The sequence below is a fragment of the Argiope bruennichi genome, chromosome 11 (assembly GCF_947563725.1).
Source record: "Argiope bruennichi chromosome 11, qqArgBrue1.1, whole genome shotgun sequence".
In the NCBI taxonomy this organism is placed as follows: Eukaryota; Metazoa; Arthropoda; class Arachnida; order Araneae; family Araneidae; genus Argiope; species Argiope bruennichi.
In genome coordinates this window covers 39,990,127-40,013,994 of record NC_079161.1, presented here as the reverse complement: position 1 = coordinate 40,013,994, position 23,868 = coordinate 39,990,127, and the positions used below count along the sequence as shown (strand labels likewise).

Sequence of the window (23,868 nt, the reverse complement as noted above, 5' to 3'; positions counted from 1 at the left end):
AAAACCAGTAATAACAACTTTCATATTACTATTGAGTTCAAACACATAACATACTGAACTCTATTTTAGTCACGATTCGATAAAATTTTCATTTTTCTTTCCTTAAAAATAATTGGAAATAAAACTATTACGATTAGGAATTTTTAAATTGTACTCTGTGACCTCTAGTGGGGTCAAATCGAAAAATTTGGAGCTGACAAAAACTTTCATTTGGGAGGGGGTTGAAGAGGGAAGGTACGAATCTTCAATTATCAGTAAAGATAGTTTTTTTAAAGGAATAATTAACAAAATTTCATTAAAATTCTTTAAATAATAATTTTTTTTTAATTATTATTATTAAATATTTAATTCTTATTTTTTTTTTTATTTGAACAGTGAGTTTCACCAAGTCTTCTGAAGGAAATGCGTCACAACCCTTTTTTCACCCAAAAAGGAATTTAAAAAAATTTAGATCTGATTGAGAACAAGGTATTATAATTATGCGTATGTTATCTAGTATATTGTGTTTGTCTCCTGTCGCAAAGTAAAAGTTTTTTTTATGACCTGAAAAGTGGGAAGGCGGCTTTAAAAATCGAAGTATTAATTAATGACAGATAAATAAACATAAATTAGTTTTTAATAGTTACTGAACAAATTTTAATGAAATGATCTTAAATGAAGATTATCTATAGTATTTTTAAAGTGTACAGATAAATATTGAAGAATCTGAAAGTGCCAAACTGGAAGTTTTCGCAGGTCAAATATGTTGCCATTCGATGATTAACAAAAATGAATAGCGAAACTATGAAGGTATTCTTAAAAAATTATGCATATTTAGAAATGAATTATCTCTCTTACCTGATATTCCCCGACAGTAGCAACGGTATTGATAATATCTTTGAATTTCAGCCTGGCTGCAGCTAAACAAATAAAAGATATATTAGGAGAAATAATATGACCTTATAAAATCACAAGATATAATACTCTTTAAAAAATTATAAAATACAATATAATATATAGTTTATAAAGTTGGAAAATATGTTAATATGCTAAACAAATTTAATATGTTAATAAAATAATTAACATTTGTATTTAGATTACCTATGTATTTAATATGTTTAATACTCTAGCATTGGAATCACTCTAAATCGTTATTGAAATACAATGTTCGAATGGGTATCAAGAATACAGAAAAATTCTAAGAATTTTAATGAGCAATAATCAGAAAATTTTGATATTTTTATGTTTGTAGAATGCCATGTGTGAAATTCGAAATTCACGTTAAAATACTTTCTGTATACTTCGCTAAGTCAGTGCCAAATTTCATCAACAGATGGCGCTTCAATTTAAGAAGCTGTCAATCACTGAAAAATTGGGGGAAATAATAAGTCAATATTCCCAAGGAAACATGTGAATGGGTTAGCGAATTAGATCACAATGCTAAGATATGGAGGGATAGTGAGTCCATTTTAAAAGCAATCTGCTCATTTCCCTCCTCAAGACCAATTGTACAGGATATTCAAGCCATTCTGCTCCGCCAACCTTCTATTCAGTTAGGATGGGTAAGAGCACATGTAGGCCATAACGGCAACGAGGATTCAGATTCCTTAACGAAATAGGCCATTTCTACAGGTACTCCCCACCTCCTTAAATATCCAGCTCCGAGAAGCCACCTTAAAAGTATATTAAATAAATTGAGCCTACATCGATGACAAGAAGAATGGGACAATGGCTCAACTGTTAGAAACATTTATCAAATTATCCCCCGAAATCTTCTTTAAAATAGCATCTTGGAACCGATTAGATATAATCTTTGCAACCGACAATGGCCCTTTCCCTTCTTACTTCAAGCGATTTCGTATTAAAAGATCGAGTCACTGAGGCCGCGGTGAAGTGGGCGATCCACTTCATTATGCCATTAGCTGCCCTCTCATCACATCTTTTCATCTTGACAAACACACCCACAACCTCAAACGAATCTGGTGGATAAACACTACGGGAAACAGGATGTCCAAAATTAAAATTAGGAATCTTCTGCAGTTTCTGCAAGACAACGAAGAATTGATCTCCCCAGACCCAAGCCCTGGATAAATTTTTGTCTCCTTCTTCAATCAAGCCCTTCTCCAAGAAATATTAACTTCATAAAAATTCCTGAACTCATACTCCCCACTGAACACTCCATTTTACATTATTGTATTGTGTATAGTTGTTATTTTGTGTACTGTATGTAAACTTTAACATTTGTTTCTTCTTAATAAATCCCTCTACGTATATCCATACAACCGATAGCGAATCCTAGAGATTCCAAGTTCGGGAATATTCTGTGGCGAAAAGAAAAGAAAAAAAGTATGTTTATTATCTCCAACAACGATATGACTTAAACTATGGCCAAAATAAACAGAGTCGTCTTGCCATGCCTACAATATACTTCCTGCGTATTATGTTGAGTCAGTACCAAATTTCATTGCAGGTGGTGCTCCAGTTTCATAAGCTGTCAATAATTGGAAAACTGGTGAAAATCAAAAGTCAATATTCTAAGAATGTTTCTCCAACAACTTAATAAGAATTATGGTCAAAATTAACAATGTCATTCTGAAATATTGTGACTAATAATTTACTCCAGATTCCTCCATGACATCGAATTTTGTCGATACACAGAAACTTTCAGATAGCTGCACAAGAAGAAATTGCATGGATTACGATTCGATGACGAGTGTATAATCCAATGTAATAAATGTTGATCATATATTCCTTCAATTTGACCATTCTGATGATACGTTAATGAACAGACTATTCCGTAAAAATCGATTCTACCACGATTTATATCTATATAATATCTATATAATTTATGACATGACTAATTTTTTTTTCTCTCGTTTGAATTCAAAAAGCTGGGGGAATAGTGAGAATGCTGATTTATCTGGTAGATATAGTTAAATGCAGCAATGTATTTATTGATACGTTATTGTATTTCCATACCTGTTGATGATATATATGGCGGCAATGTTTTCAACAACTAATTGTAAGAACAACCACGATTCTGAATCTATTATGAGATTCAGTGGTTTTAATCCCGGTTCGGGCATGGTTGTTCTTCATCTGAGTTCTATCTGTGAAGTGTGTGAATGTGCCCCTCCCCCCCCCCCTGTAAAAAGGGGTTGTGCAAGCGAATGTGTGAGTTTCATCTTCATATGAGCTAGAAGTCAGACTTCTGCCCTCGGGTGCTCAAGGGTCTTTACCCTCAGAAGCTACTGCACCCCCTTTCCGTGGTAACGCGGACACGACATCATCATCATCAGTGGTTTTAATTATCTGTGATCTAACATCTAAAATCTATTTTCTAATTCTCAATAATCAAATATATCATTAAATACAGAATGACATTTATTGGCAGACATGGAAACGCACACCAACACAAAGATATTTATCGTTTCATCTCTAATCAATCATTACAAATCTGAATAGATAAGAAAACAAAAAATGAAAAACTAAATCAAAGTTCTAGATAAACTGTGCATGCGCTAGTTACCATAGTAACCACAGACGGGGAGGTAAAAAAAGCGTCTCTAAGACGGAATACTTATAATGCTTGTTATTAATTGATGTTCACTTCTGAAAAGTTCATAAGCTTAAATTTCACTTTAAGATTGCGAGATTTCAGCAATCTGGGAGTATTTTTAGTTTCTCATATACGAAGTATACGAAGAAAAAATATTATAAACGTCAAAAGTTCAAACTTAGGACTTTGAAGAATCTGTACAATTCAGACCTATCTGAGTTCGAAAAATATATTACTGGCAATGATTGCCCGTGAACAAAATAATGAAATAATTTAAATGAAACTTATTCAAGGAAAGTAGGCCCATCCGGCTATCCAAATATAAATGAATGAACACTACAAAAAAAATCCTTTTGGCAAACTGGAAAGAAAAGGTGGATTCCTTTACATCTGAGTTATTAACTGGCAACATAAATTGTTGATGATAGAAACTATCAGAATTAGCGCGTGAAAATCACTTTACAGCCCATAACTTCAAAGATATTGTAGTTATCGGAAAGCTTTACATACAAAAGTTGTTCGTCTTAATGAGGCGCTTATTTGGCTAATTGAATTTATTTTTCTATCATCAATATTAAGAAAATTATAGTGAAATCAAAATTTCAACCCACACCATTTCCACTCCCTTTGAACAAGATGGTACATTTACATCCGAGAATTTTAAATTTTTTTAAAAGCTATTTTTTGAAATAATCGCTGTAAAGAATCACACTAAAATGCACTGCTTTAAAGACCAAACTGGACATAAAAGTTATATGTCCGAATCCTTCAATTCCGTATATATTTTAAGCCAAATATATATAATAATAATAACCAAATTTAAAAAAAATTGAGCTTTATCAAAACCGAAGAAAAATTTGCATTTTTAAAAAAATTGTCTTCCAATGAAACATAAACTAAGGTCACTAACCCGAGGTTCAAGTAAAAAATAGAAAATTGTTCGCTAGTCATCCCATTATGTGATTTCCCATATGGAAAATCGGGAGACAGAACAAGAATAGATTTTAAAAAAAAAAAATGTAATGCATGGCTGCGTTAAACATATTTTTAAATTATTTTTTCAACCCAATGTTGAAATCTTGACATGCACATTCATCTAGGAACCATGCAAAAAAATATAAAAATCTCTCAAATTAATTTTCTTTCTTTCTTAAGAATATGAAAACATCTTGACTAGAAACTTTAGAAAATATATATTATCGTTATAGATAAGATATTATAGATAATATATTACTGTAGATATGCATATATTCTGATAGATAAATATATATTTCTCTTATAGATAAGATAATTAAGTTAAATCTAGTAACTTTAAATACATTGATAACAGTAGAGCTAGTAAGAATGCATGATTTAAGAAATATTAATTAATTTAAAATTAAAAATGAAAAAATGGCAAAAAATTAAAGGAAATCTATGATTGCAAGTTTCAAGTTATCATGTGAGAACATTTTTATTTTTAAGTCATTATTTGTCTTAATTAATTTAAGTCATTAACCAGTTTAAACCGGTTTGAAACAATCACCAGACTTCTCTAATTCTACGTCAACCTTTTAAAAACACATCTGCTGTCAAAGAAGCATACGTAATAATAAAGCAATATTGGTAAAAGCAGATCAATCTTTTAAAAACGCATCTGCTTTCAAAGAAACATGCATAATAATAATAATAATGCAATACTGGTAAAAGCAGGTAAAAAAATATATGCGATTAAAAGATGATGATGAAAATAGCCATTTATGCTTTATTCATTGCCCACGCGATTTCGAGCTTCAATATTCATTGCCTACGCAATTTCGAGCTTCAAAAACCCCTAATCAAAGCAAAATCATGTTCTCACATGATAATAATAAATAAAAATATTTTAAAGTTATACTAAAAGTTAGCATCTTTAAATTGCACTGTAAAAACTGAAATAAAAAATTAGTATACCTTTATTAATAATGAAAATGGATGTGTGGATTCTATTTGATGCTCTACAGGTTAGATAGTTTGATCTAAAGCTACCAAACTTGAAACGTATATATTCTTGAGGGTGGGAGTATATACTATTTTTTTAAAAGAATTTTTTGGGCGATTTTTTTTTTAAATTTTAATTAATTTAAATTTAAGCGAAATTTTTTCATTGAGAATTTTCGGAATTATTTCAGCACAAAAATAATTTTTACATTATTTTTCAATTAAAAAAATTATCTTTTAAATGATGTCAGTTTTTTTAGAGTAAATTTTTTTTCTATTTTTAATTCATTTTCAAATATATATATATATATATATATATATATATATATATATATATATATATATATATATATATATATATATATATATATATATATATATATATACTTTTACAAATTTTAGAAAAAAATAATTCAGTACTAAATTAAAATTCAAATCCTTTTCATTGTCGCTGCTATTATTTCATCTTGTTTCTGAGGATTGCCCTGCACCCATTGTAGAGAATCGAGATATAAAAGATTCGGCTTATATTTTCATGTTGAGTAGGTTTCAGTATAAATTACTTTGATGAAATGCTTGAAATTTTGCTTTATTTAGACTAGTCGCCTTTGGCGACCAGTATTAATGCTTCCTAAAGTTTTCAATTAAATATTTTGAAATTAATATTTTTATAATTATAATTATTAATATTTTTAATATATTTAACTTCAAATCAATATTAAACTTCAAATTTTGATAGTCATATAATTCATTGATATTATTATGTAGTCCTCATGCCATTCTGTTAATTGTACTACGCATCTCTCTAATTTTATATCAGCGCACGTAAATTTCAATTTTAAATTAAAGTGGAAATGATGAAACTGCAAATAATATAAAGACATTTTTTTTACTGAAACCAAGCATGTAATTTAAAAAAATATGAGAAGTGAAAGCAGTGTCATTCGGCATTGAAATCTTACGTGCATTGCAGAATAATTTTCATAATTTACAATATCTCAGCGAATTATTCAACAAAAATTTCACTGATTCAATGAAAAATTCAGTTTTTATTTTTATTTTTAAAAGGATTTAAATGATGTCACTAATATTTTATTTATTTTGGTTTGTAAATATGCTTCAAATATTATGAAATTTTAGACAGTCCTTTGGTCCTAAGGAAACATATTCCGCAAAATATTCTTGACACTCCAACTTTTAAATAAATAAATAAACTTTCCGATCTTCTGCGACCAAATCTAACCAATTTATTAAATTTTGAATATTACAATTTCATAACAATCAACATTTTCATAATCTAGATCAATAACTCTTGAGACACTCTTTCTCTTGGCTTCTTTGAGACGGTCGATGAAGTAGTCTAAAATCGTCTGTTTTTATAGAAGAGTGATATTCAAATTTTTATAAATCGGTCAGCTTTAGTGATTGATTTAGTTGATTGGCGTATAACTTTTTTTATTTAAGATATTAGCGTCTCAAGAATATTTAGTTAAATATGATTCACAGGGCAGAGGATATATGTAAAAATTTAAAATTCGTAATTCATCAGCATTTATTGATTCCATTTACAAAAATATAATTATTTATTTCATTTAGACTATTTTGTTAGATGTATGTCTGTTATTAAAGGTTTACAAATTAATTCTTGGGCTCCGATTACAATAGATATCTTGTACATATTAAACCATGCTTGCCTTAAATAAAACTGTTGCACTGAATTAGTAATATATGTACTGCGAAAGATCATAGAAAATGCTTTCTTGAATTTATTGTTTAGAAAATATAATATTTCATATTTATTTCATTTCATAAAGACACGTGCTGAAGATTACATTTTTTATATGTTTAATTTGCAGTGATATTTAATTTTTTTAAAATTTGAGTTTTTGTCAATGAAATGGCAACGCGTAGATAGAAATTAATCCCCCCCCATTGACTTGAAATGAGCTCGTGCAGCTTAAATTTGGTTTTTATTACGCATAGAGCATACTGAATAGATAAATGCACGGCTAGTATACCTTATATGCATTTCAAATTTTGAAGTTTAAAAATATTGTGTTGAGGAAGCCATTCAGAAAAAAATATACAAAATATTTAATTAAAATGTTTAGAAATTAAAAATCTGTTTAATTACATTTGCATTTAATTAGTTACATTAATTTAAATTCAATTTAATTAGTGACATTAATTTAATTTAAATGTAATTAATTACAATTATTTCATTTCAGTTTCCTTAATCCCATTTATTTCATTTCAGTTTCATTAATGACATTTACTTAATTTCAGTTTAATTAATAGCATTTAAACATTAATCACAGCGAACTAACTGGTCGCCAAAGGCGGCAAGTATATAACAAATGTAGATTATAAATACACAAATGGTATTTGAAATTACCATTTGCACTAAAGAAAAAACAGCCGATTTCATTCATGTTGAAAACACGCATACGCAGAGAGTACACGGTCCCTTTCTTATACTCCCATGCGCATGCGCAGAAGCGGTCGGAAGGAATAAACAAACAAAATGCCTCGCACCAAACAGGACGAAAAAGATTTATCGCGGCCGGAGTTTTCGGTTTTACTCATTGAATGAAACGTGCTTCCTCGAGCGGTCGAACGAGACGAAAATTGAATAGAAGTAAAATCGTGAATGATTGCTCTTCAAAGAAATTATTTAATAGGCCTATTTAAGAATAATGTATACGCCATTGTTCTCGTACTCGGAATCGAAAATGAAACAAAAGAAAAGAGAAATTGAAGTGAAATTAATCTTTTCATGTGAGTTAAATGAAATATTTAGGTTATGAATAATAAGGTTATAAGTTCGAGATTTCTTTTTATTATTCTGGCAATCGTGAAATTTTAAATTCACTTTAAAGAAGCGTTTCTTAATATAAAAGAAAAAAAAAAATTCTTAAAACTTTAATATTCAAAAGTTAAGACTCTATGCCTCAATTTTGCTATATTGTCAATTTTTTCATATATACGAAGATAAAATATTATCAACGAATCTTTGACTCCGAAAAATATATTTTAGAATTATAGAACTATATTTTACATAGAATTAAGCCTGTCTGTCTGTAAACACAATAACTCAAAAACGCATTAAACTAGAAGTATGAAATGTGGCACCTCTTCCTAGGAATCATGCTCTGTCATCGAAATGAAGGTAATTCGACCTCACACCATTACTATACCTATCAAAGAAACGAGAATCAAACCCATATTTGAAACATCTTCATAATTGTGTGTGGGGGGTCCTTCAACTAACCCTGCTTAGACCCTGTAAGCTTATTTGGCAGCTTCTGCTTAATTAGGCTATCTTTATTTTATTTTTAAATTTTTTTTCTTATTACTTAGAAGCAGTAACGTGTACATACAGAAATATATCCCACGTGAATATAAAACAGTATCTAAAATAATGAAAAGAATTATTACAAAATATACTTAATAGTATTTTGTTTTAAAAAGAAATTGTGATATTAGAGAAAAGGACTGTAAGGAATTAAAGTTCGCATCACGCAAAAATTTTGTCTTCGAATCTTCTATTGATAATTCATGTGAGGGTAATTCAAATTATGTTGGTAATTTATGAAGGTAATTCAAATTATGTTGAGGGTAATTCAAATTATTCATGTGCAATAGTATGCTTTGAGATTATTGAGGAAAACATAAAAATTTAAGTAATTTTTAATTGATAATTTTTGTAAAAATTTGCTAAATTATTTCTCATTAAATACTTAATATTATTTAAAAAGTAACTACATGGTTCATAATTGACTACATGAACATAATTTAGAGATAATATAACAACCTAATAACATTACAATGTTTAAATATTTTCAATAATTTTATTATAAATAGCATATTTTAACCTACAGTAATTTCGGTACTTATTTAATTTCACGGCTCTCGCGATAAATCATCAAAAAATGCAGACAATCGCCAAGCATCTTAGCATTTTAGATGTAATGAAACCTAGCTATCTTGTAGTAATCTGAAAATCACCATTATTTTGACGATTTGGGCGAAATCTTTGCATTTTGTGTTCATACAACGGAACTTGGCGTTCTTGTAGTAATCTGAAAATTGCCAAGGATACTTACTATCTTGGTGGCCATGACATAATATGAAAATCGTCAGATAAGAACAGGGCCATAAAAATAAACAAAAAGAATTAGCTAAAGAAATTAAAATCTGCTATCACAAATGTCAAGCTTTCATGTGAGAAGATTATTTTTTAAGGCACATGGTATTATGTTCTCACATGACTCATATTTCGCTATCACCAACATTTAGAAAAGCGATGGTTTTTGACCATCTCAAAATCAGTCGAGTTCTAAACATTTTTTCTTGAGGGCAAGAATTTTCTTTCGTGAAAAACCAGTCTGAAACAATCACTTAACTATCAGATTACGTATGCGTCAATATTTAGAAAACGATGTTTTTTTGTTTTTTTTCCCCCATCTCAAAATCGTTCGAGCTCCAAAACTTTTTTTGACACCTACAAAATTGGAAATGATATATATATATATATATATATATATATATATGTAATGATATTTTAAACTCTAATTTAAATCCAAATTAATTTCCAAGGCTTTATCTTAATTTAGCCCATAGTAATTTCATTCTCTTATTTCCTGATCCACTTTTTCTACTTATTTAATTCAAGAGAAGCTTTGTAAAAATGCTTATATTTGCATTTTCACACGCTCCGCGTGACGGGATAGTAAAATGTTCAATTAAGCACATTCTCTTTAAAAGATCCCTGTGTTTCCCTTACTTGTGATTGACATGCGTCAGAAATCCCTAGCAGAATCTTAATAATATATTAGCACTGAAAGAAAATATCAAAATCTCATGTTATATAAGACCAGGGATAATTTATTTCTCTCTCTTCCCAACTTCTGCTTTTGTGCAGCGCAGAGAGCGGACGTGCCTTGTCCGCGCCTTCTTGTAAATGTTTTATGCCTTCCCAGGATGGATTAAAGCGAATTTAAAAATACAAAATGTCTCTTTTATGTCTTTGAAACTGCATTCTGCTTCAAACAAAATAAAATTTTGTTTAAAATTGATCATAAAATTGGCTGAAAATCCACAAACTGTTGGTAATTCTTTCCGATTAATAAACTCTCATTGTGAATTACTAATGCTCTGAGTAAAGACAGCAATTATTTCCTGAAATAAATCTCATAGCGTGCTTCGAAATATTTTCCGGGAAGTACAACGACATTGTTTGAATAAGAATGATACGGAGGAAACGTCCTCTTTTCTCTAAAGGATGCCAATCTTCAAAGAATTGCTTCCGATTATCGTTTACGGAAATTGGACTAAAGCCAGTTCTTATCGAAGGTGAATACGGAATTATTGCCGCCATCTATTGTCCTTGTAGCCAACATTTCGTTCGTAGGTGCAAAAGGAGTAGGAAGACTTAATATTTGATTAGTCAGAATATATTTATCCTCTTCATTTCATTGTTTAAATAAAGTAACCAGATGATCCGGATAGTCGCAACAGTCTGGAATAGGAATTCCTACTGGATTTCTATTAAAAGTCTTGGATTACGCAATATTTCGCACATAAATTAAATAAATAAATCTTTCATGTTAATAAAAATATATTAATATTATATTAAGATAGATAACTACATTAAAAAGTCAATTTTTTAAGAAAATAAAATTTATTTTTTAATATTCTTAGTGTTTGAATAGATTTCTTTATAAAAATTATTAGATTTTCTATTTTTGGAAAGTTACACTAATTTTTATATTTGCATTTAAATGCATTTTAATGCTATTATACATTTTTAAATATTATTTTCCCAAATTAGGATCTTTGATTGAATTTTCTTAAGAGAAACCTCAAACACTAAAATCTCATCCCTATTTTTTGCTCATATTTGTTAAAAAAAATTTCTCAGTATGTTTCTGTAGTTCTAGAACTATAAAAAAAAAATATAATCATTTAAAAAATATTTAACACTTTTTTTAATACTTCACAATGTGAAAAAAATGGAAATTTCGTATTTTTTGTCACTCGAATCCCAATATTTACAGAATGGATAGACATACAGCTTATATTTTTGGTTTAGAAACAAGATAATATATTTCTTAAGCTGTATTCAAAATTTTACGCAATTCATTTGATACATATCTAAACTAGAGGAGTTTTACTTCATATCAATTTTTAGCCAAATAAATAAACATTTTTGTCACTTGACTGGTATATTTTGGTTCTGTAGATGTTTTTTCAATCTCTTTCATGCAGATGTTCAAAAATATAACTATTTTTGAAAATTTCTCAAAACTTTTGTACTGAACGTAGTCATATGCCGTAATAAATAATAAAAATTTAATTAAAATAAAAATTAAAAGGAGATTCGAACTTTAAATCTGAAGCATTGACTTGATAATAGTTTAGAATTTTTTCGTCAGTTTTATTTTTAAAAATTTACTTTTGGTTAAAACAATGATCACACACACACACACACACACACACACACACACACACACACACACACACACACACAAATAAATAAATTAGATTCGTAAAATGCGTGAGCATAAAAGCAGTTACTAAAAAGCGATGAGTATTCTTATAAAATACATTTGAAAATTATAAAAATTAAATAAAAATTATACGGAAGTAAACTAGATATCACTTAAAAACAATAAAATTGATTAAAATTTGAAGAAATAAATGGAAGGGGGGCACTATCATATGTTATCGAAGAGCTCCCAACTTTAATTATGGCTCTGACTTTTCGCAGGCCAAACAACAAGACATAATTTGTAGTAATAAAAAAAATGAATTTGTAGGGGTATGAATGTGTTGGCTGCTCTACACGCCATACTGTTTGAGCAAACTTATGTACATATTTTAGAGTAGAAATGCGCACCTTGGAGGAATTCTTTTAAAATTATAACCAGAATTTTTTGATTAAAATTAAGTGAAATTATGGCTTTTCGCGCTATAATATATATATATATATATATATATATATATATATATATATATTACAGCACAAAATTAAACATTTTTTCATCAAGATTAAATTTTTAAAAAATTTCTTTTCAGCTCTACCATACTTTGCTGCATAATTTTTTGTCTTTATTTTTAATCAATTAAAAAAAAACATTTTAAGCTTATTTTATTATATTATGTTTCACTGAAATAAAACTCATACCGTTTTCATTGTTGTCAGTTACACTCCTTCTCAGTGTTTTTTCTATTGCTGATGATCAAGATATGTATATGGACTTCTGCAACTTTATGTTGAGTAAATTTCAATGTAAGATACACTTTTCATTAAAATTTTGAAATATTATTGTACAATTGCGGTTTAGCTGCAGAATCATATAACGGTGAAAAATTCTTAAAGTATACCTATTTTTAAATACTGCTGCTCTTTTCTAACATATAACTGGATTTAAAGTTATAGAGAAAAATACTAAGGAAATGCATAGCACAATGAATAAAAAGGTGTAAATCTTCTAAAATGTTAAGAATTATATGCCTATCAAAATTTCAGGTTTAAAAATATTTTGTTGAGGAAGTCATTAAGACATAGTTACAGAAAATATTTAATTGAAACGTTTAACAATGAATAATTCTGACGAACCAATTAGTTGCGAAATGTATAAATAAAGCGCATAAAAATATCATGTATTATTCCTAGCACATAAGTACTTCCATAGTCCATTCTGTAACTCACATGACATTAGAAAAAATACTACATAATGCTAAAAAAAATCATTTCTTTATTCATTCGCAAAAAGGAATCTTATTTTTTTTCATAACTGAATCTCGTATCATTATACTTTTTTCATTCAAAACAAACTTTATAATACATGAACAAAATAAATAGAAAACGATAAATATTATTTCTAGTACAACGGCACTTTCATAACCCACCTCACTCTGATGCGTCATTATCGTCTCACGGACAGAAAAGACCCCTTTTTCCGACCCTCCCAGAAGCCGCGTAATGTTCGAGTAACATCTCGTACCTGGTGAGGAGTGAATGGCCTTCGACAGGCAGACGTACACTAAGCCTACTTCGTATCCCCTGACACCTGTTGACGGAAGGGCGGCATGAAACAAATGGTATTTACTCACCTTGGTATCTTGGATCGTTGAGGACGCTCTTGAAGTTGGACACCAGTTCAAAATTGGTGCACCGTCCGCCCCGGTTCGTGAGAAATTTAATAACTTCATGTTCGTTAAGAATATCATCCATCGGACGCCCCTGGTAAGCGTAGTGTTTGGAGAGGGCGCCACGGTAGCGGATACCTGATCGTGCATCCGGTGGGAAGTGATAAGGGGTTATCTCCTATTGCGGTTTATTATTTGCAGGTTATTGTTGTCAGAGGGATTTAAATTAAGAAGAAAATATTCAAGCGTGAAAAAGTAGTGGGGGTGATCTCTCTAAAACTTTCTCAGATACTCACTAATAAATGTATTATCCCAGAAAACGCTCTGTATGGCTTTGGCGTACAATAGTTACGAAATATTAACTTTTGGTGTGAATTTAGCATTTTTATTGAATATATTAATTATCCTTGGCGAGTTATTTGGCGGTTAATCTCTGGCACGCATTAATAGTATCCAAAATTATAATTTGTGTTTTAAACGCGAAACGTTCTCTGTAATTTTTCGTAAAGTGGGTAGATTTTTAGGTAGGTATTCTTTCCACTATTTGTAGAATATTAAGGTCAGAAGGTGAAATATAATAAACTTAACTAGCTGCCTTCGGCGTTCAGTTGTCCCCCCATCATAAAAATTACATTAATCAATCATATCAAACAAATTGATAGATTACAGCTTATCACACCAAATAAAAGCCTTGTTTCAGCAAAAAGCATTCTGATTAGTTAGCTATATACACGATTTGAAACGATTAGCCAGCGTGATAACATTAAAGAAATAAGTCCGTTTGTTGAGGTTGTGCTAAGGTTTTTTTCTGCCACTTCTCTCAAAAATAGAGAATGGTTGGGGAAAGGCAATTATCTTTCATGAACTTTATATGAAATAACCATTCGGAAGAGTCTCACAAAACTTTCTCGCAGGCTACTCAATAAATGTATTTGTGTATTTATTAACTGAATGGAATGAATGAACAATCTTTATGAAAAAGAATATTCGAGTGCCTTCTTTGGCGATTAATCGCTCGGATGCTGTTAATATAAAAATACCAGAAAACCGAATGTGTATTTTTGATACCTTTTCCCAACCATCTAAAATCAAAATTTGACAAAGTATTGCAAAGGAACTAGTCACAAAATCGCGCGCCGAATTTCATTGCTTAAAGTCATTGTGTTACTGAATATCGCGTTTACATACTACTGAAAGTATATCCTTACAGAGGTCAACCACTTCATAGATTTAGTTCAATATTAAATTTGGTACCAAATTTTACCCACCTAGCTCTCTTCGTTTTATATTTATCGTGTTAATTTAAATTCAGACAGCTGGATAAGCAAATTTCCTCAGAATAGATTTCGTTCAAAAGGTGATAGAAATCTACCAATTTAATGTGAAGACAAACAAGTTACCTCAGAACAGATTTCGTTCAAAAGGTGATAGAAATCTACAAATTTAATGTGAAGACAAACAAGTTTTCACAGAATAGATTTCGTTCAAAAGGTGATAGAAATCTACAAATTTAATGTGAAGACAAATAAGTTTTCTCAGAATAGATTTCTTTCAAAAGGTGATAGAAATCTACCAATTTAATGTGAAGACAAACAAGTTTCCTCAGAATAGATTTCGTTCAAAAGGTGATAGAAATCTACAAATTTAATGTGACGACAAAGAAGTTTCCTCAGAATAGATTTCGTTCAAAAGGTGATAGAAATCTACAAATTTAATGTGAAGACAATGCCAAATTTCATTCGTCTGGCTCAAAATGTTTTTGAGTGGTCGTGTTCACAGACACAAATAAAATTCCAAAGATGTGTTTTTTGGATTCAGTGGAATATGAAATGGTAAAATTCGCCAAAATCTCGAGTTCGAAATTTTCGACAATTACAATACTTTATCTTTGCATACCTCCTAGACAAGAAAGTAACTAAAAAAGTGATCTCCATGAAACTTGCTCCCATACTCCCCTGTAAAGATCTTATGCACCCCCCCCCTACGTAAGGTAACTTAATTCGCGTAGGCCACATATATCTTGCATGCTATTGGCGATATTATTTGCGAAATATTCTTTGGCGTAAATCTAGAATTTTTATGAATCTATTGTGCGAGTAAATATTTTGGATGCCTTCTTTCAGGACGATTGGAACCAAAGTTTGGCACAAAACTTCAGGTATAGTTAGTTACAAGAACACATACAGAATTTTAGTGATTGAACTCGTTGTGATTATGAATTATTACTTATATATATATATATATGCGAAAGTGCAAACCAACGAATGGTCAACGGTTTAACAGATTTCATTCAGAATTTGATAAAAATATATATATTTTAGATACTAAACATATATAGATAAAAATATATATTTTAGATACTAAACATATATACCAAATGTTTGCTATCCAAATTATTTGAGTCGTGAGTTATCGAGTTCATTTGTACTTGAACAGCTAGACAGACAGCATCTTAAAGCGTTTTTGAATTAACGTGTTCACAGACATGTATATGCGATAATTAAAAAACGTCACTACTTAAATGTATCAAATTTGATATGAGATTTTGTAACTGCAATTGTAGTTTTGCATTCAAATTTTTTTTTTCAGTCGGTTCCGAAAAAAAAACGTGTTTAAAACATATAAATTCAATTTTTGGGTACTATTAAGGCATGCCATGAATTAATCGCTAAATAACGCGTCAAAAATGACCCGGTAGATCCAGTAAAAATGCTAAATTGCGCCAAAAGTTAATATCTGGTAACTGTTGTACGCCATTACCATGCAAAGCGTTCTCTGGTATGACAAGATTATTAGAGAATATAAGAGAAAGTTTTGTGACATTACGCCCGCTGATTTCTTTTTCTTTTGTTTCATCGTCTCTCTATGTCATCTATAGTCTGTATCTGAAATTGGGTTGCATTCCGTTCTCCGGTTTTATTTGCATGTACCTCCACACACGGGTGATTATTTTATACTTGAAAGCCCCCCTGTACTTGGCATTGTCAAGGTCAAAAGGACAGGCGACACTCAAGACAGTGGCAACGTGTTGATGAAACCGATACAGTAATTATCCTACTTAGTTTTCATTTTTTACTTTTTTGTATTTTTTACATTATATTTTTCAACCTCTGAGAGTGACGCTTGCACTTTTTAAAACGGCATGATAAAGCTTCTCTCTAAATAGTTACGGATGGGCAACTTTTGACGATAGGGTAAAATTATGAAAGAGGAAATAGCCCGAATTAATAGCAATGACAGGGACGATCTTAAAGAATTTATGTCATTGAGGATATTGAACATTTTCAAATGAATCTCAGAAATGTATTAAATGCTATAAAAATATCCTTGAAATTTGTTGAACGGTATAAAGATTACGAACATGGACTTGCTGATTTTCTTGAGATGGCGAGGCAAAGCATGAACCAGCAGGAAAAAGACGTGCAAATATGAGTTTAGGAAAAAATTATTTGTCTCTATAGATTTATATTGATGCTTTTTACTTTTTATTACAAAAAATTAAGATATTACTTAAGTTTGATCGTTATGTAACTATCATGTTTATTTTAAAATATCCTATATCGTTAAAATATTAATACATAGTGTTAGACTAACAGGCTTTTCTGAAAAGCCATTTACAAGCTTTAAAAGCAAATCAAGCATTTGAAAAAAAATTATTATTGCAATGAAAAATTAGACCAAAAATGCAAGGGGAGGCAGTATTTTAAATGCATTCTTCGTCCACTCTTTTTAGCGAATTTAGTAAAAGAAACCAGCGAGAGTGGTTTCCCCAAAACTTTCTCGCATACTCTCTAATAAATTTGTCATGCCAGAAAACGCCTTACATGGCATTGGTGTACAATAGTTACGAAATATTAACTGTTGGCGTGAATTTAGTATTATTCTTGAAACTATAGTGTCATCTTTGGCGAGATTTGTTGGCGATTAATCCCTGCCATGCGGTTGATAGTGTCCAAACTTTGACATTGTGTTTTAGATCCATTTTTCTCAACCGATTCAAACACAAAACTGCTCTTGCAGTCTCACTATCTGTTACCAAATTTCATATATTTAAGGCATTGCGTTTTTAAATGATTGTGCTTCTATGTTTCTGAAAGTATAGACCGTCAGGCGGTTAAGCCCTTACTGGATTTGGATCAAGGATTGGCAAATGTCTACATTATAAATACTAAATCTGTGTACCGAATTTTATCTATCTGGTTATCTCCGTTTTGAAGCTATCGTGTTAACTTATATACAAACAGACGGATATTTTCTAAACAGATTTTATTCAAAATCTGCAAATTTGGTGTAAAGATCATACACTAAATTTCAAACCCCCGGGGGGCACCTCGAAATGAGGAGGAGATGCTTCCGGCATGGTGGTTGGATCTCGCCACCCTGGAGGATACACAAATAGGTGGGGGATCTGACTCCTCCCATCGATGACGGGAAGTCCTTCCTTCGGGGAGGGTTGTACCGTGGCCGGTGATGGCCCTTAGGACTCAACCACAGTTCCCGCCAGTGTTGCTGTTGCGGCGGTCCGGTCATTCAGTTTTATGGTTTAAATCCGCTTGCATTCGCGGCGGGTCGGAGAGTCAAATGGCCGAATTACACTAAATTTCATCCGTCTAGCTCAAATCGTTTTTGAGTTATCTTTGTCACGGACAGACAGATGGACATTTTTTTAGAATGTGTTTTCCGAACTCAGGAGACCTAAAACCTGGAAATTCATCAAAATCTAGAGTTCGAATGTCTTGACGATTACTATACTTTCTCTATAATTCTATACGAGATAGGAAAAATAGTTTAGATGGTTTAAGGAGGTTTAATTTTGTAAACACGATGATTATTAAAGTTTAATGTGGCGAAATTAGTTTTAATTGTTTCAGTAACGAGTCATACTTCCACCTCCAAGGATATGTTAGCAAACAGAACACGTTCTGGGCCACTGAAAATCCACAACATGCAACAGTTCGGCCACTGCATCACTTTGGCTCACAGTTTGGTGTACGTTATCTGCCGAAGGAATCATTGGGCCAATTTTTTTCATTGAAAATGTCACCGGTGAAGCTTATTTTGACGTCTTGCGTAACGATGTTATTTCATTCTTGCATGGCATAGATAAAAATAAGCGATTATTGGTTTATGCAAGATGGCTTTAGACTTCACCGCACTCAGCGAAGCTTCGATCTCTTAACCGAACATTTTCAAGATAGACTTATTGGGTTGGATTCCTTTGCGAAAACAGGCAATGTTTATAGAGTGGCCGTCTAACTCTCCGGATCTTCACCAGTTTGACTTTTTTTTATGGAGACATCTGAAAGAACAGAGTATCTCACACAGACCTCAACATTGGAGGACTTGAGAGCAGAAATTGAAACCGAGGTCAAGGAAATTGGAACAGATGTTTTGCAGAAAACAATTACGAGTTTCGATTTCAGGCTTCGTCATGTCATTTATTCGAATGGCCGACATCTCGAAAATCTTTCTGTTGTATTGAAAGTCCTCAAAAAACATTGCTTTTCACTTGCTTTTCTTTCTGATTTCTTGAAGTTTTCATGACACAAACTTCTCACCTAAATTAGACTATGACGCTGTATTCGAAACCCCACACATTACACATCAAATTACTTGTCTTGACATCCTCTATCCGAATCTGTAAGTATCAGATGCTGCAGATGTGGAACACCCTGCACTTCTTCCTTAATTTTCAACAATAGGGGAAAAAATCGTGGTATTTAATATTTCATGAAACGAAGAAAACTATTTGGGTGACATTGGCAACAATGAAAATATTGTTGTAAAATATACTTAAAAATAATTCAAAAACTGTAGTAAATCTATTCAGCTGAATTTTACGGTAATCAAATTAGTACCATCAAAAAAATTATTTTTTCAAGTTTTAAAACAGCGTAAAAATCTTTTTTGTGCAAGAATATTTTCAAAAATAATCGCAGAAAAATGCAATTTTTTTTTAAATTTATGTCGTATTATAAAAAATTTTTAATGGAAACTTTGCGCTTTGAGATTGGCGGATAGCGAGTCACCTGATTCCTGACATTTAAGGTTTGCTTTACCAGTATTGTTTGAAATATTTAATGACAATTATTTTTACGTCATATTAAGTATTTATATTGTAAAGCTAACTTAGACAAAGTTGAAAGAGTACAATTAAGTGCTTCAAGAATAATTACTGACCTTCGTAATAGCTGTCCTAATGAAATTGTACAGTGCGAGAGTGATCTACCACCTCTTTCTCTGAGAAGAAGTCGCTGTCTTTCAAAATATTACAACAAGCTCTTTAGCTGCAATGATCAGAACAGAATTTCGGCTTATCTTCATTCATGGCATAATAATAAGTGTTTAAAGAAACACAGTTCTTTTTCCTTTGCAAAAGAGATGGGTCTACCTTTTGGAGATGCGGAACCACATTCCTTAAAGCCTTATTGGAATTTTAAGTTTAATCCTGATCGAATTCATTTCCACACTGATGTCTTGGCCAAGATTAGCAAAAAGTCAGAGTTACCTGAATTTACTAGACGTCTCTGGAAACAATTCATAACATTCCATCTTCGGCTCTGAAAATGTACACCGATTACAGGTAAAGGAGATGGTGGTGTTTCTGGTAGTGGTGTGAACATTGAGTCTCCTGAAGGAGCTACTGATATTTTGATTGGAAGTCCTGACAACTGTTCTGTATTCAGGTCCGAGCTTATTGCAATCTATAAGGGCCTTCAATATATCGACACATCCTCTGAAATTGTCTTCGAGGACATTTGGATTTTAACGGACAGTCGTGCCTCTATACAGCACCTTTCTCATTGGACGAAAGTGGGGGACAAGAATAGCATGAATGTCTTATACCTTATTGCCAGACTCTCCGCTGGACACTCTATACACTTTCAGTGGGTCCCCTCACATGTTGGTTTAAATGGTAATGAGATAGCGGATAACTTAGCTAAGACTGCCTCAGCTGACATATTTCATGATGATGCAACACTAACAAATTTTAAAATCTCCTCTATCAAAAAGATGGAGTCGAGTGCACTTTGGGGAGTCCCACCTGCTCACCCTTGGTACTTTGGTGAGAATCCCGGTTGGTGTCACTGTCTGAATATCTCTAGAAAACAGTAAACGGTTCTCTCTCGTTTTTTGAGTGGACACACCAAATCCCTAACCTTCCAGAACGGATGGAGGATCTTTGCTGAATGTCCTTGGTGCAAGGCAGATCAAGCCTCCCCCTATCATATTCTTAAATGTTTAAATTTTACGATTTTTGAGATTTTAAGAGATACGCTATTGTTTTTGGACTTTTTAGATATCTTTGGTTTCATGGAGGTGGTATAGTATAGCTATACCACCTGGGATCAGAAACAACAGCATTTATATTGTACTTGACGGTGAAGTAGTGACAAAAGCTTTAATTAGCATCGAATTAATAGCAAAAAGTTTTAACAATATTATTGTTAGTTTAAAATTAAAAACAATATTATTTGTTAATTCCACTTTTAGGCATACCGTTTTTGGCAACACAAATGAATAATTTTTTTTGTTTGTTTACGTATTTCCAATAACGGAAATTTTTCGTCTCCCGGCTAGCAATCGTCTGACTTATTAATCATACATTATATTTTTAATTAGTAATGAAATGTCCAGCGATATCAGAAGAATATGAGGAAAGTTTGAGCTTAAATTAAATTAATTATTATTGATTAATTAAATTAAAGTAAGAAATTAATTATTAATGTGCGATATTTTCACATGGTCAATTTTGTAGCATTGTCCAGAATGAAATCTGGAACTGGAATTATAATCCAGGTTAAAGTAAGCAGCAATAAAAATATTGTTTTTAAAGATGCTCTTAGTTAGTAAAAATCAAAGAACATGAAATATTATATTAACAAATATCTTTTCCCGATTTTAAGAAAGATTGTATTTAATTTGTTTAATTATTTTAGTTTAATGCCTTAATTTTTCATTTCTGTCGAAAAGGTTAAAATTATAATGAGATTTCTTATGAATTTTAACTAATGCTATTTTTTTTTTCACTTTCTCGTATACATGGTATTGCGGAAATATCATAAACGTTGAAAAGTTCGAGTTCGAGATTTCGATGAATCTCGACATTTGAGACTTCAAAAAACACACATTATTAAAAAATGTCCTTCTGTCAGTCGGTCATTGAAAAAGATAACTCATAAACGCTTTCGGCTAGACGGTTGAAATTTAGTATACGGCTTTAACACCAAATTTACAGATTTCTATCAAGTTATGAGTAAATTCTGTTCAGAGGAAGTCTATTTGTCCGGCTGTCTGATTATAACTTAACATAAAAATTATATAATGAAGAGAACTAGATAGGTAAAATTCGTTACATAGATTTAACTTCTGTAATACATACACCTGTAAAATCTTGAGCCATATCCAATTGCAGGTTGACTGTCTGTCTTTCTGTAATTTCAGAAACATGTAAGCATCACAATTTAAAAACACATTGTCTTTGATACATCAAATTTGGCATGCGATTTTGTGACTTAGTAGTAGTTTTATGTCACATTTTTGCTTCAGTCAATTGAAAAAAAAAAAAAAAAAAAAAAAACGTATTTTAAACACAAATTTGATTTTCGGGGGCTTTTAATTGCATCCCAGGAATAAATAAATCGCCAAATTACTCGCCAAGGATGATACGATAAATTCAATAAAAATGAAAATTCATCTCAATATTTCGAAACTATTATACACCAGTACGCTTTAAGGCATTCTCTGACATGAAATTTAATTTATTAGGAGCATGCGATGAAGTTTTGGTGAGATGTCTTTAGGAGACCACTTACACTGATTTTATTTGAAATTACGGTTTTTTAATCAGGGCATTTTTAAAACAGTTTCCTTCCAATTAATTTTGTTGTCTACAAACAGGGAATCAATCAGTCAAGAAATCCCACTAATCTGTGAACATTCTTTAATCGAGGACAACCTCGGGGATTTCAAGCGAAAACGAGCAGGGAGCGAAATCGCTTTGCTTAAGAAATTAAAATTTCAAAATATATTTCCAAGTTGTGTATTTTCCCCTCCGCAGTATATATGTGTTAAATTTAGTAGCTCTAGATCAATTGGTGTGAAATGTAAAGCATCAGCACACATATAGAGAGAGGCGCACACATTTTCCTTTACCATACATAGATGTAATTGAGACTTTCTCATGTTAATAAATGCCGTAACATGTACATGATGAATATATAAAACCATTGTAAAAATATAAATTATTAAATACACTTACAATCCATCACATAATCAATCAATTACCGCCTTCTTTGCCAAATTCTGATGCCGCATAAAGTGTTTTTTTTAATCGCATAAAGGAAATATTTATTTAATTCTTACCTTTGCATATGTGTATTATTTAGCTAACAAACAACATGGCTGCATCTGAAATTCGCTTAATAAACGAAATTAAAATTTTAAAAAAAAGAGGAAAAGAGTGATATTTAAAAAAAAAATTACCTTTTGATGTTGAAATTTTTTTTCTTAGATTTGAAAATTGTGTTTTGGTTGTCTTAGATTTGAAAATTGAGTTTTTTTTTTTTGTTGTTATTTAAAAATTGATTAGAAACTTGACTTCTTCCTTTAACGGTCGAAAGAGATTGAAATTTGCTTTTGGAAAAAGCTGCCTTTATTCCACAAATTATAAATATTATTAACTGTAAACTCACAACTATTAATTATCACAATTTATAGCATTAATTAAGAATTATTAATAAATTACGTGGGAAAGTAGATTTCTGTGGCTTAAAATATCAATTGAAGTAATCTATAATTTTTTGAGTAACAACGATGTATTAAAATTCTTTAGAGCAAAAAATTTTCCAATTTTCATCAATTTTATAATAAAAATGCAGACGATAAAAATATTTTACAAGTTGTAATATTTCGTATTAAATAATCGTTTGCATAAAAATATAAAAAAAAATTATTTAGAAATCGTTTTCTATTGTTCTGTCGGATTTGTTGGAATTCTGTCAAATACTAATATTAATTTTTTTCTCTTTTTATTTTTTTAGATAAATTTGGTCACATTCCTTAGAATACATTTGCCAGATTTTAATGCAGTTTTTATAACAATTTATTAAACTTTTTATATTTTTTATTAGTCAAAATTTTACCAGTAGTAAAGCTTTGTTTTAACAGCCGGCAGAGATGAAGTTTTAAATCATGACTTTTTTGACATTAAT

General features: G+C 30.9%; 1 protein-coding gene across 3 annotated transcripts in view; it reads right to left on the bottom strand.

The window, feature by feature from the left end:
- Positions 1 to 13,769, bottom strand: part of LOC129957359 (uncharacterized) — a 93,382-nt gene extending 79,613 nt beyond the window's left edge. For all 3 annotated transcript variants that reach the window (XM_056069645.1, XM_056069647.1, XM_056069648.1), the window contains exons 1-2: positions 13,619 to 13,769; positions 838 to 899 (exon numbers count right to left, since the gene is read on the bottom strand). In XM_056069645.1, coding sequence (XP_055925620.1) covers positions 838 to 899; positions 13,619 to 13,739 — 183 coding nt within the window. In that variant the 5' untranslated portion in view covers positions 13,740 to 13,769. The remainder of the gene's footprint in view (positions 1 to 837; positions 900 to 13,618) is intronic.
- Between the last annotated feature and the right edge of the window lie 10,099 nt (positions 13,770 to 23,868).